Genomic DNA, 15279 nt, shown 5'->3' with positions numbered 1-15279 from the left:
AACAGACTGAACTGTGATATCTACCTGAGGTTGATGTTATATAACAGACTGAACTGTGATATCTATCTGAGAGTGATGTTATATCCAGACTACAGTAATGTAACAGACTGAACTGTGATATCTATCCTCCCATGCAGGGCTCAGCGGTATGCAGGGCTCAGCAGTATGCAGGGCTCAGCGGTATGCAGGGCTCAGCGGTATGCAGGGCTCAGCGGTATGCAGGGCTCAGCGGTATGCAAGGCTCAGCGGTATGCAGGGCTCAGCGGTATGCAGGGCTCAGCGGTATGCAGGGCTCAGCAGTATGCAGGGCTCAGCGGTATGCAGGGCTCAGCGGTATGCAGTATTCGTATAGGGGATGACGTGATGTCCTGAGTGTCTGTGACATTGTGATTTTATTTCTGTATTATGTGGGTTACTAGCTTCTCGTTTCTAGTTTATTAGCATAAGAATGCTTTGTTCAGTCTCCCAGTGTTTCTGAGGCAGAGGCATTGGTCTATGTAATGTTTGATTTGGTAACTGGTATTAGGGACCACATTTCTCAGTCTGCTGCTGTGGCTGGTAAGTCAAGGCAGCCAGGGTCTTAGTGTTTATCTGCCTGCCTTCCCTCCATCTGAAACTCATTTACACAATCTAAATCCACTGGAACAGAGAATTGCCACTCTGAATATTGCTGACCCCAGAAATACTGTCCTGGGTAGTTATTACAGTTTTTAAACAAAGCCCTCTCTCTGTTTCTCTCTCACTCTTTTTCTCTCTCTCTCTCTGTCTCTGTCTCTCTTTCTCTGTCTCGATTCAATTCAATTCAAAGAGCTTTATTTTCATGGGAACATTGTCAAATCAAGTGAAATAGATAATAAACAAAAGTGAAATGAACAATAAAAAATGTGACAGTAAACATTACACATTACACACAAAAGTTACTCTCTCTGTGTGTGTGTGTCTGTCTCTGTCTCTCTGTGTCTCTCTCTGTGTCTATCTGTCTCTCTCTGTCTCTGTCTCTCTCTCTCTCTCTATCTTTCTCTCGGTCTCTCTCTCTGTCTCTGTCTCTCTATGTCTCTGTCTCTCTCTCTCTCTCTCTCTCTGTCTTTCTCTCTGTCTCTCTCTGTCTCTGTCTCTCTATGTCTCTGTCTCTCTCTCTCTCTGTCTTTCTCTCTGTCTCTCTCTGTCTCTGTATGTTTCTGTCTCTCTCTGTCTCTCTCTGTCTTTCTCTCTGTCTCTGTCTCTCTCTGTCTCTGTCTCTCAATGTCTCTGTCTCTCTCTGTCTCCCTCTCTCTGATAACGCGTGTCTGAGGAAATAAGGTTATTAGGGATTTCTGCAGATTGTATAACTCAGCCCTTACTTAAAGGGGTAATCAGTAATTCAGTTCTCAGCCAACTTTAATGGCGGCTCTGACACTTTTGCTATAAATGTTAGGGATGGGACTGGAAGAATGTACAATAAGCAACCCCTCTCAAATACGGAGATGTAAGATATGGAGGCAAGGACTTTTCAAATGACCTTTGAACAGCAGTAACTATTGCAGATTGCACCTTTAAGTATTGTAGGGTGGGGGTGGGGGTGGGGGGTCCAATTGGTATCATGGTAACAGCTAAAGTATTCCATATCCTCCTAAATGGCTAATGGGGGGGGTGTAAGGAAATGTGCTGATTCAGAACTCTCTCCTTCATGCATTTCTCTTCTAGAACATTTGGTTTCAAGGTGGCAATGTTTAGAATACTTTGAGATGGAGTCTGCTGATACAACAGCTTTTAATACCAGCATACATTACAGTAAAGCATGGCTAGTTTACATCTCACATAGTTGAGGTATTATCCAATAAAACTAGCTGAGGCAGAATCATTTAAGCGATGGAAGTTGAAATAAAACTACGCCACCGTTGATGAATGGATGGGATTCTCATATTGGACTCTGTATTTAGTCTCTAAGACAAGAAGTCTACTGAAGCGTATTGTTTTCTACCACTCTGAAGTGATACCGTACTGAAGAAGTCTAATGAATCATATTGTTTTCTACCACTCTGAAGTGATACCATACTGAAGAAGTCTAATGAAGGATATAGTTTTCTACCACTCTGAAGTGATACCGTACTGAAGAAGTCTACTGAAGTGTATTGTTTTCTACCACTCTGAAGTGATACCGTACTGAAGAAGTCTAATGAAGGATATTGCTTTCTACCACTCTGAAGTGATACCGTACTGAAGAAGTCTAATGAAGCGTATTGTTTTCTACCACTCTGAAGTGATACCGTACTGAAGAAGTCTAATGAAGCGTATTGTTTTCTACCACTCTGAAGTGATACCGTACTGAAGAAGTCTAATGAATCATATTGTTTTCTACCACTCTGAAGTGATACCGTACTGAAGAAGTCTAATGAAGGATATTGTTTTCTACCACTCTGAAGTGATACCGTACTAAAGAAGTCTAATGAAGGATATTGTTTTCTACCACTCTGAAGTGATACCGTACTGAAGAAGTCTAATGAAGGATATTGTTTTCTACCACTCTGAAGTGATACCGTACTGAAGAAGTCTAATGAATCATATTGTTTTCTACCACTCTGAAGTGATACCGTACTGAAGAAGTCTAATGAATCATATTGTTTTCTACCACTCTGAAGTGATACCGTACTGTACTCCATCGGTTTCCTGTTTTATTACCTCTGTGAGTCATTGTCAGTCCCATAAAGTGGAGAAGGCTGTTTTGTAAGAGGATGCGAAATGCACTCTGCCTATCTGCTGTAATAGAAAACCCCATCAGTCCACACACGGTTAGAAACCCAGAGATGAAAAACAGGGATATCTCAAATGGAAAAAGCAAGCAAACAAATGAAGCGCTGCATATTGCAGCAGCGAGGAGCGAGGAGGAACGGAGGGGATGTCAGTGACACTTGCCGTTCGCATTAAAAACACAGCTAGCGCGCTGGATGAAATAGGCTAATACATCATGTTGGCACTCGAATTATAACACAATTGATCAGAGGACCCATCTGACCCGCGGGACTGAGTGTGTGTGTGTGTGTGTCTCTCCTCTCCTCTTTTCCTATCTCTCCTCTCCTCTCTACTTCTTATTCTCCTCTCTTCACCGTCCCCTCCGTCCCTGTCCTGAATATCATCATCAAGGCCATGGGGTTCATCCCTTAAACTACCCTCCCTATTCATAGTCACTCTCAGACAGACATACAGACACATCCACAGCAGAGATACTGTCCCCATGACGCTGGTCAGACTGTGAATAAACACTGTTTGATTAATGGGCTTTGTCCCAAATGAGCACCCTGTTCCCTATGTAGAGCCTCATTTGCTCTGGTCAAAAGCAGTGCACTAAATAGGGAATATGGTACTGTTTCAGATGCATCCCAGGCCTTGTGGATACAGTGGTCGTTAGAAGACTGTTGAACTTTTTGTTGTTCGGACAAAACATTTTTTTTTTGTTCAGGCAATTGGTGGTTTGAAAAATGGTTCTTTGTCTTGTAATTGTCTTTAGCTGAGAAGGAGGTTGATATGCTGTCTGTGTGTTGGGTTAAGTGTGTCTCTAAACCCACAACAGTAGTCCTGGGGTAGTGTCCCAAATGGCACCCTATTCCCTATTACATTGTAATGGGCTCTGGTCAGAAGTAGTGCACTATATTGGGCATAGGGTGCCATTTGGAACTGAACCCCTGGATCCAACCATATAACACAGGCAGGCAGGCAGCTAGGCGTTGACAGTCTCTGACATGTATAAACACAACCAGACCTAGTGAACTGGAGAAAATAGTTTCACTCCGAGAACCCATTAAAACGAGCGTATAGAGTATTACACACGTCACAGACCGGCCAAATGGATTCTGTTTCCGACGCACAAATATCAACTCTGTCTAACTTCAGATTAGCCTCGCCTTGTTACTGTGGGAGCTGAGATGTACTGTTTCCATGGAAATGTTATTGCTTACATCTCAAATTGCACCCTATTCCCTGTGTAGTGCACTACTTTTGACCAGGGCTCATTTGGGTAGTGGTCAAAAGTAGGGCATTATTTAGGGAATAGGGTACTATTAGGGGCGTGGTCATTATGATTGCAATTCTCTCACCTGACAGACTTACGGTTGTAACTCCGCTTTGTACCCCTGGACAGCAGAGTAGCCTGTCTGGGAAACCTGTGATTTATTGTGAATTGCTACAGTACATTGTGACAAGGAGAAAGTTGATAGTTGCACATGGCAGGTAAATCTTGAAGTCATTGTACGAGATACACTACCGGTCAAAAGTTTTACAACACCTACTCATTCAAGGGTTTTTGTCACGTTCTTCGTATGGAGGAGACCAAGGCGCAGCGTGAATTGAATACATATTATATTTTAATGAAGGCGGACACTAAACAAACGTGCCGCTATACTACAAACAGTGCAGACACAGGCAACTAGACATAGACAATAACCTATGAAATACCCCCCAAAAAAGATGGCTGCCTAAATATGGTTCCCAATCAGAGACAACGATAAACACCTGCCTCTAATTGAGAACCAATCTAGGCAACCATAGACATATATAAACACCTAGATGATAAACAACCCCATAAACCTACAAGACCCCTAGACAGTAGAAAAACACATTCATCACCTATGTCACCCCCTGACCTAACCAAATAAAGAAAACAAAGAATACTCAGGTCAGGGCGTGACAGTTTTTCTTTATTTTTTTACAATTTTCTACATTGAAGAATAATAGTGAAGACATCAAAACTATGAAATAACACATATGGAATCATGTTGTAACCAAAAAAGTGTTAAACAAATCAAAATATATTTGAGATTTGAGATTCTTCAAATAGCCACCCTTTGCCTTGATGACAGCTTTGCACACTCTTGGCATTCTCTCAACCCGCTTGTTTAACACTTTTTTGCGGGTTACACTTTTTTTTGGTTCCTACATGATTCAATATGTGTTATTTCATAGTTTTGATGTCTTCACCCTTGAACGAGTAGGTGTTCTAAAACTTTTGACTCGTGGTGTATTTCTTGAGAAACAATTTCTTGAACAATGGTTTAAGGTGACTCAACCCAGAGATTTCACTCAAAATGGACATTACACCTTTACTGTTTATTACGGGCAATAGTTCTCATTGGTTGGCCCCGCTCACAGCCAATTGATAGGGTTGTGACTAGATGGAGTACAGCTACGGACGGATTTACCATTGAACTACCGCCAGAGTTTGGACCTGGACTTTGAAGCCAGAGAATGAGTCAGAGTTGCATTTCACTGTTACTTTTACAACAGATAACTGTAGACTTTGAGTTAATACAACGGACTACTGTTTATTTTAATGAAAGTGCTGAGGACTTGATACGCCTGCTATATTGTCCAATGACTGACTGTTAGGAGACAGCATTTATTCTCTGGATGATAGTTATACCATATTCGGCAAAGCACCACATCCAAGGATCCGTTATAGGACCCTTATACAGTATGCTTGCTTGATTTATGAAGCATGTACGTAGGTTTTGTATGAAATATACTTTAGTTAAAGTGTGTCTGATAATACTGTGGTTTGTGTCAGTATGTTTAAAACAGGTGTTCCATCTCCTCTCCCCACAGACTGATAATACTGTGGTTTGTGTCAGTCTGTTTAAAACACAGTGTTCCATCTCCTCTCCCCACAGACTGATAATACTGTGGTTTGTGTCAGTCTGTTTAAAACAGGTGTTCCATCTCCTCTCCCCACAGACTGATAATACTGTGGTTTGTGTCAGTGTTTAAAACAGGTGTTCCATCTCCTCTCCCCACAGACTGATAATACTGTGGTTTGTGTCAGTAGGTTTAAAACACAGTGTTCCATCTCCTCTCCCCACAGACTGATAATACTGTGGTTTGTGTCAGTAGGTTTAAAACACAGTGTTCCATCTCCTCTCCCCACAGACTGATAATACTGTGGTTTGTGTCAGTCTGTTTAAAACATGGTGTTCCATCTCCTCTCCCCACAGCTCCACATGGCGATCAGTAAGACCACAGCCAGGGTGGTGGTTGACTGTAAGGTAGTGGGAGGAAAGCCCATCAATGCAGCTGGCAACATCAGTATAGACGGGGTGGAGGTACTGGGACGCATGGTACGATCCAGAGGGAAGAGAGACAACTCAGCTCCGGTAAGAATGATGGAGGAACCTACCACACCTGGTTCTGCTTACACAGTATCACCATAAGGTGTTAATGTTTGTGTTTTTACAAAAGTGAAACAAGCATAGTTTGCAGGAGTTTATTTTCATTTAAACTACTCCTAATCCTCAACCCTAAACCTAACTAGACATCGTCAACACACCTGCAAAGACAAGCAACCTCTAGATGTACAAGACATTTGACTTTCAAAGCATGACATGGGGTATTTCTCAATATGCATACTACCGTGTTTCACACTCTCCTGCTGCTATCTCAGAGGATCTTCGTTCCTTCATATCTATCAGCTGGCTACGTATATGTGAAGCGTAATAATATAGCTAACCAGATAGTTTAACAGGAAAAAATGACTTCAAATAATGTTATGCAAGGTAGATGTCAATTCTTTGTGGCTAGCTAACAGTAGTAGCTAACAGTAGCAGCTAACAGTAGCAGCTAACAGTAGTAGCTAACAGTAGTAGCTAACAGTAGTAGCGAACAGTAGCAGCTAACAGTAGCAGCTAACAGTAGCAGCTAACAGTAGCAGCTAACAGTAGCAGCTAACAGTAGTAGCGAACAGTAGCAGCTAACAGTAGCAGCTAACAGTAGCAGCTAACAGTAGCAGCTAACAGTAGCAGCTAACAGTAGCAGCTAACAGTAGTAGCTAACAGTAGCAGCTAACAGTAGTAGCGAACAGTAGTAGCTAGCCAAGCCAGTTAGCCCTATTGACTTGCTATGGGCTTGCGATCTACGCACACTACAGTGGGTATTGTAGGCAGGTATACATGCCAAAATGAACCCAGCATGTATGTATTATTAACGTATCAAGATAACATATTGTAGTCAGGCAACATGTGAGATGTGAATGGGCAACGTTTCATTCCGAAGTTGAAGTTTATTTTCTCACACTCAAATAATGGCCGCCATTGATTTCAATAAATATTGGCGTAATTTCTTTAGGTGGTTGCGTCATCTTTCTGTGCCTACTTTCCATTGAAGCTTGCATCGATGCTTTAAAATATGTCCAAACGGAGTACTGCATTCCAGAAGCTTCATTTCACATACTTTGATTTAAACCCATACTCTGACTCTCCCATGCTCCAGTTTGCTCGGAGCACGGCGTGCGTGCTCGGAGAGCGGTAGTATTCATTTTGAGAAACACAGAGTGTCAGGCTCTGCATCATTCTCTGAGCTGGCTGTCCTATAGACCTACAGCTTTCAGTCACACACCATACAGCCTCTATAATACCCCAACAACACCATGCAGTCTCTATAACAACACCCTACAGCTTCTATAATACCACAACAACACCCTACAGCCTCTATAATACCACAACAACACCCTACAGCCTCTATAATACCCCAACAACACCATGCAGTCTCTATAACAACACCCTACAGCCTCTATAATACCACAACAACACCCTACAGCCTCTATAATACCACAACAACACCCTACAGCCTCTATAATACCACAACAACAACAGCCTCTATAATACCCCAACAACACCCTACAGCCTCTATAATACCACAACAACACTCTACAGCCTCTATAATACCACAACAACACCCTACAGCCTCTATAATACCACAACAACACTCTACAGCCTCTATAATACCACAAAAACACCCTACAGCCTCTATAACAACACCATACATCCTCTATAACAACACCATACATCCTCTATAACAACACCATACATCCTCTATAACAACACCATTACAACCCTCTATAATCCCACAACAACACAGTCCCGGTCCTCCTCACTGGGATCAATGTGACCCAAGATGTCAGGACAGGAAATAAGATGAGGAGCATTCTTTGTTCGATGCATAATAGTTGTGTGATGATTTCTGTGCAGCTCTGAGGGTAGATGAATGGACTGCTTTGCAACTACGTGAGAATGTATTATTTAATTCTTTCTGGAGACAGTCTGATGAAAAGAAAGTGCTTGAAACAGCATTTTAAGGGAATTGGTGGAAAGAAAGAAAAGTCCCTCGAGATGTTTGACAATTAATTCTCAGTTTATTGTCCTTTTAAAGTGGTGAGGCTTTCATATTTCCTCAGCAGTTTCATCTCATCGATGTGTAATTCCATAAGTAATACATTTAATTTATTTTAGCCTAGTGTTTAAAAGGGATTCACTCTGTCAGTGAAAGTGCATTCCCACTGGGCACAGATGTCAATTCTACGTCTATTCCACATTGGTTCAATGTAATTTCATTGAAATGACATGGAACCAACGTTGATTCAACCCGTGTGGCCCAGTGGGTTGTGTGTATGTACATTTAAGTCATTCAGTTCACCATCATTGAGTAGACAGACAGTCACCATTACACAGCCTGTTGAGTAGACAGACAGTCACCATTACACAGCCTGTTGAGTAGACAGACAGTCACCATTACACAGCCTGTTGAGTAGACAGACAGTCACCATTACACAGCCTGTTGAGTAGACAGACAGTCACCATTACACAGCCTGTTGAGTAGACAGACAGTCACCATTACACAGCCTGTTGAGTAGACAGACAGTCACCATTACACAGTCACCATTACACAGCCTGTGAGTAGACAGTCACCATTACACAGCCTGTTGAGTAGACAGACAGTCACCATTACACAGCCTGTTGAGTAGACAGTCACCATTACACAGCCTGTTGAGTAGACAGACACACCATTACACAGCCTGTTGAGTAGACAGACAGTCACCATTACACAGCCTGTTGACAGACAGTCACCATTACACAGCCTGTTGAGTAGACAGACAGTCACCATTACACAGCCTGTTGAGTAGACAGACACCATTACACAGCCTGTTGAGTAGACAGTCACCATTACACAGCCTGTTGAGTAGACAGACAGTCACCATTACAGCCTGTTGAGTAGACTCACCATTACACAGCCTGTGAGTAGACAGACAGTCACCATTACACAGCCTGTTGAGTCACCATTACACCTGTTGAGACAGTCACCATTACACAGCCTGTTGAGTAGACAGACAGTCACCATTACACAGCCTGTTGAGTAGACAGACAGTCACCATTACACAGCCTGTTGAGTAGACAGTCACCATTACACAGCCTGTTGAGAGACAGTCACCATTACACAGCCTGTTGAGTAGACAGACAGTCACCATTCACAGCCTGTACACAGCCTGCCTGTTGAGTAGACAGACAGTCACCATTACACAGCCTGTTGAGTAGACAGACAGTCACCATTACACAGCCTGTTGAGCCTCACCATTACACAGCCTGTTGAGTAGACAGCACCATTACACAGAGTAGACAGACAGTCACCATTACACAGCCTGTTGAGTAGACAGACAGTCACCATTACACAGCCTGTTGAGTAGACAGACAGTCACCATTACACAGCCTGTTGAGTAGACAGACAGTCACCATTACACAGCCTGTTGAGTAGACAGACACCATTACACAGCCTCACCATTACACAGCCTGTTGAGTAGACAGACAGTCACCATTACACAGCCTGTTGAGTAGACAGACAGTCACCATTACACAGCCTGTTGAGTAGACAGACAGTCACCATTACACAGCCTGTTACACAGCCTGTTGAGTAGACAGACAGTCACCATTACACAGCCTGTTGAGTAGACAGACAGTCACCATTACACAGCCTGTTGAGTAGACAGACCAGTCACCATTACACAGCCTGTTGAGTAGACAGACAGTCACCATTACACAGCCTGTTGAGTAGACAGACAGTCACCATTACACAGCCTGTTGAGTAGACAGACAGTCACCATTACACAGCCTGTTGAGTAGACAGACAGTCACCATTACACAGCCTGTTGAGTAGACAGCCTGTTGAGTAGACAGTCACCATTACACAGCCTGTTGAGTAGACAGACAGTCACCATTACACAGCCTGTTGAGTAGACAGACACACCATTACACAGCCTGTTGAGTAGACAGACAGTCACCATTACACAGCCTGTTGAGTAGACAGAGTAGACAGTCACCATTACACAGCCTGTTGAGTAGACAGACAGTCACCATTACACAGCCTGTTGAGTAGACAGACAGTCACCATTACACAGCCTGTTGAGTAGACAGACAGTCACCATTACACAGCCTGTTGAGTAGACAGACAGTCACCATTACACAGCCTGTTGAGTAGACAGACAGTCACCATTACACAGCCTGTTGAGTAGACAGACAGTCACCATTACACAGCCTGTTGAGTAGACAGACAGTCACCATTACACAGCCTGTTGACAGACAGTCACCATTACACAGCCTGTTGAGTAGACAGACAGTCACCATTACACAGCCTGTTGAGTAGACAGTCACCATTACACAGCCTGTTGAGTAGACAGACAGTCACCATTACACAGCCTGTTGAGTAGACAGACAGTCACCATTACACAGCCTGTTGAGCCTCACCATTACACAGCCTGTGAGTAGACAGACACCATTACACAGCCTGTTGAGCAGACAGTCACCATTACACAGCCTGTTGAGTAGACAGACAGTCACCATTACACAGCCTGTTGAGACAGTCACCATTACACAGCCTGTTGAGCAGACAGTCACCATTACACAGCCTGTTGAGTAGACAGACAGTCACCATTACACAGCCTGTTGAGTCAGCCTGTTGACAGACAGTCACCATTACACAGCCTGTTGAGTAGACAGACAGTCACCATTACACAGCCTGTTGAGTAGACAGTCACCATTACACAGCCTGTTGAGTAGACAGTCACCATTACACAGCCTGTTGAGTAGACAGTCACCATTACACAGCCTGTTGAGCAGACAGTCACCATTACACAGCCTGTTGAGCAGACAGTCACCATTACACAGCCTGTTGAGCAGACAGTCACCATTACACAGCCTGTTGAGCAGACAGTCACCATTACACAGCCTGTTGAGCAGACAGTCACCATTACACAGCCTGTTGAGCAGACAGTCACCATTACACAGCCTGTTGAGTAGACAGTCACCATTACACAGCCTGTTGAGTAGACAGTCACCATTACACAGCCTGTTGAGCAGACAGTCACCATTACACAGCCTGTTAAGTAGACAGTCACCATTACACAGGCTGTTGAGCAGACAGTCACCATTACACAGCCTGTTGAGCAGACAGTCACCATTACACAGCCTGTTGAGTAGACAGTCACCATTACACAGCCTGTTGAGTAGACAGTCACCATTACACAGCCTGTTGAGCAGACCATTACACAGCCTGTTGAGTAGAGTAGACAGTCACCATTACACAGCCTGTTGAGCAGACAGTCACCATTACACAGCCTGTTGAGACAGACAGTCACCATTACACAGCCTGTTGAGTAGACAGACAGACCATTACACAGCCTGTTGAGTAGACAGACAGTCACCATTACACAGCCTGTTGAGACCACAGTATCACCATTACACAGCCTGTGAGTAGACAGACAGTCACCATTACACAGCCTGTTGAGACAGACCATGTGTAGACCATTACACAGCCTGTTGAGTGACAGTCACCACACAGCCTGTTGAGAGACACTGTCACCATGGTGTAGAACACTGTGAGAACAGACCACGGTGTATTAACAGCCTGTTGAGTAGACCCACTGTAGAACACTGTGTAGACCACGGTGTAGAACTCTGTAGAACACTGTGTAGACCACGGTGTAGAACTCTGTAGAACACTGTGTAGACCACGGTGTAGAACTCTGTAGAACACTGTGTAGACCACGGTGTAGAACTCTGTATACCATAAGTGTGTTACAATGTCATGCCAATATGAAATCTTTCTCTGTGTATTTGTTCTCTGTGTGTGTATAGTTCCAGATCCAGATGTTTGACATTATCTGCAGCACGTCCTGGGCCAGTCGAGACAAGTGCTGTGAGCTCCCTGGACTGGTAAGAACAACTGCCTTTAAACCAACCATTCAAACAATCAACAGACCAACAGTCAACAGACCAACAGTCAACAACCAACAACCAACAGACCAACAGTCAACAACCAACAGACCAATAACCAACAGACCAACAGTCAACAACCAACAACCAACAGACCAACAGACCAACAGTCAACAACCAACAGACCAATAACCAACAGACCAACAGTAGTAGTGTAGAACAACACGGTGTAGAACTCTGTAGAACACTGTGTAGACCACGGTGTACCAACAACCAACAGACCAACAGACCAACAGTCAACAACCAACAGACCAATAACCAACAGACCAACAGTCAACAACCAACAACCAACAGACCAACAGACCAACAGTCAACAACCAACAGACCAACAGACCAACAACCAACAGACCAACAGTCAACAACCAACAACCAACAGACCAACAGTCAACAACCAACAGACCAACAACCAACAGACCAACAGTCAACAACCAACAACCAACAGACCAACAGTCGACAACCAACAACCAACAGACCAACAATCAACAGACCAACAGTCAACAACCAACAGACCAATAACCAACAGACCAACAGTCAACAGACCAACAGACCAACAACCAACAGACCAACAACCAGCAGACCAACCAACCATTTAAACGACCAACTATTTAAACGACCAACCATTTAAACAGCCAACCATTTAAATGACCAACCATTTAAACGACCAACAGACCAATAACCAACAGACCAACAGTCAACAGACCAACAGACCAACAACCAACAGACCAACAACCAGCAGACCAACCAACCATTTAAACGACCAACTATTTAAACGACCAACCATTTAAACAGCCAACCATTTAAATGACCAACCATTTAAACGACCAACAGACCAACAACCAACAGACCAACCAACCATTTAAACAACCAACCAGCTAATCAACCAGACAACCATTAAGCCATTCAAACACCAAACAACTAGTCTCGCGAGCCATGCTTGAAGTCTGACACTGAATGAAAGTCTGTTGAGAAAGAAACCATCCATCCAACCCGCCAAACTCTCATCCACTCCAAGAAGATGAATAACTGAGAGAGACTTCCATCCAACCTGCCAACTCTCATCCACTCCAAGAAGATGAATAACTGAGAGAGACTTCCAACCCATCAACTATATTCCACTCCAAGAAGATGAATAACTGAGAGAAACTACCATCCAACCCAACCATCCAACCCACCAACTATAATCCACTCCAAGATAATGAATAACTGAGAGAGACTTCCAACCCACCAACTCTAATCCACTCCACGATGATGAATAACTGAGAGAGACTACCATCCAACCCAACCATCCAACCCACCAACTCTAATCCACTCCACAATGATGAATAACTGTACTCTCAAACCACTGTTCTTTCTCCTCTCTGTACTAAATCCACATAGGCTGCAGGCAGGGTGTTGCTATGTGCTATATGTCAGACAGAACATAGCACCTTTTATTCTAAGAGTGTATCTAGATCCTAAAAAGGTTCTTCGGCTGTCCCCATAGGAGAACCCTTTGAAGAAATATTTTTGGTTCTAGGTGGAATCCTTTCCACAAAGGATTTACTAGGTAGAACCCTTTTGGGTTCCAGGTAGAATGGAACCCATAAGGGTTACACCTGGTCAGTCCTTTGTGGAAAGGGTTCCACCTGTAACCAAAAAGGGTTATGCCATGGGGACAGCAGTATCATGAGAGACATGTCCAGGACTGACCTAGCTAGACCAGACAGTAACATGAGACATGACCAGGACTGACCTAGCTAGACCAGACAGTAACATGAGACATGACCAGGACTGACCTAGCTAGACCAGACAGTAACATGAGACATGACCAGGACTGACCTAGCTAGACCAGACAGTATCATGAGACATGACCAGGACTGACCTAGCTAGACCAGACAGTAACATGAGACATGTCCAGGACTGACCTAGCTAGACCAGACAGTAACATGAGACATGTCCAGGACTGACCTAGCTAGACCAGACAGTAACATGAGACATGACCAGGACTGACCTAGCTAGATCAGACAGTATCATGAGACATGACCAGGACTGACCTAGCTAGACCAGACAGTAACATGAGACATGTCCATGGCCTACCTTCAAACTCAGTGCCTCTTTGCTTGACATCATGGGAAATTCAAAAGAAATCAGCCAAGACCTCAGAAAAAGAATTGTAGACCTCCACAAGTCTGGTTCATCCTTGGGAGCAATTTCCAAATGCCTGAAGGTACCACGTTAATCTGTACAGACAATAGTACGCAAGTATAAACACCATGGGACCACACAGCTGTCATACCGCTCAGGAAAGAGACGCATTCTGTCTCCTGGAGATGAACGTACTTTGGTGCGAAAAGTGCAAATAAATCCCAGAACAACAGCAAAAGATATTTCGAAGATGCTGGAGGAAACAGGTACAAAAGTATCTATGTCCACAGTAAAACGAATCCTATATCAACATAACCTGAACGGCCGCTCAGCAAGGAAGAAGCCACTGCTCCAAAACCGCCATAAAAAAGTCAGGCTATGGTTTGAAACTGCACATGGGGACAAAGATCGTATTTTTTGAGAAATATCCTCTGGTCTGATGAAACAAAAATAGAACTGTTTGAACATAATGACCGTTGTTATGTTTGGAGGAAAAAGGGGGATGCTTGCAAGCCGAAGAACACCATCCCAACCGTGAAGCACGGGGGTGGCAGCATCATGTTGTGTGGGTGCTTTACTGCAGGAGGGACTGGTGCAATTCACAAAATAGATAGCATCATGAGGATGGAAAATTATGTGGATATATTGAAGCAATATCTCAAGACATCAGTTAAAAGAAGTTAGAAGAAGTTAAAGCTTGGTCGCAAATGGGTCTTCCAAATGGACAATGACCCCAAGCATACCTCCAAAGTTGTGGCAAAATGGCTTAAGGACAACAAAGTCAAGGTATTGGAGTGGCCATCACAAAGCCCTGACCTCAATCCTATAGAAAATTTGTGGGCAGAACTGAAAAAGTGTGTGCGAGCAAGGAGGCCTACAAACCTGACTCAGTTACACCAGCTCTGTCAGGAGGAATGGGTCAGAATTCACCCAACTTATTGTGGGAAGCTTGTGGAAGGCTACACGAATCGTTTGACCCAAGTTAAACAATTTGAAGGCGATGCTACCAAATATTAATTGAGTGTAAGTGAACTTCTGACCCACTGGGAATGTGATGAAAGAAAAAAAAAGCTGAAATCATTCTCTCTACTATTAT

General features: G+C 43.6%; 1 protein-coding gene across 1 annotated transcript in view; it reads left to right on the top strand.

Moving 5' to 3' along the window:
• Positions 1-15279, top strand: part of LOC112242259 (collagen alpha-1(XIV) chain-like) — a gene marked incomplete at its 3' end in the record, with an annotated part of 156901 nt that overhangs the window by 125908 nt on the left and 15714 nt on the right. The window contains 2 exon segments of the mRNA XM_042315300.1: positions 5961-6119; positions 11922-11999. Coding sequence (XP_042171234.1) covers positions 5961-6119; positions 11922-11999 — 237 coding nt within the window.

Source organism: Oncorhynchus tshawytscha, unplaced genomic scaffold (genome assembly GCF_018296145.1).
Source record: "Oncorhynchus tshawytscha isolate Ot180627B unplaced genomic scaffold, Otsh_v2.0 Un_contig_10640_pilon_pilon, whole genome shotgun sequence".
Taxonomy (NCBI): Eukaryota; Metazoa; Chordata; class Actinopteri; order Salmoniformes; family Salmonidae; genus Oncorhynchus; species Oncorhynchus tshawytscha.
The sequence above is the reverse complement of the archived record's forward strand: the minus strand, read 5'-3'. Positions and strand labels throughout refer to the sequence as shown.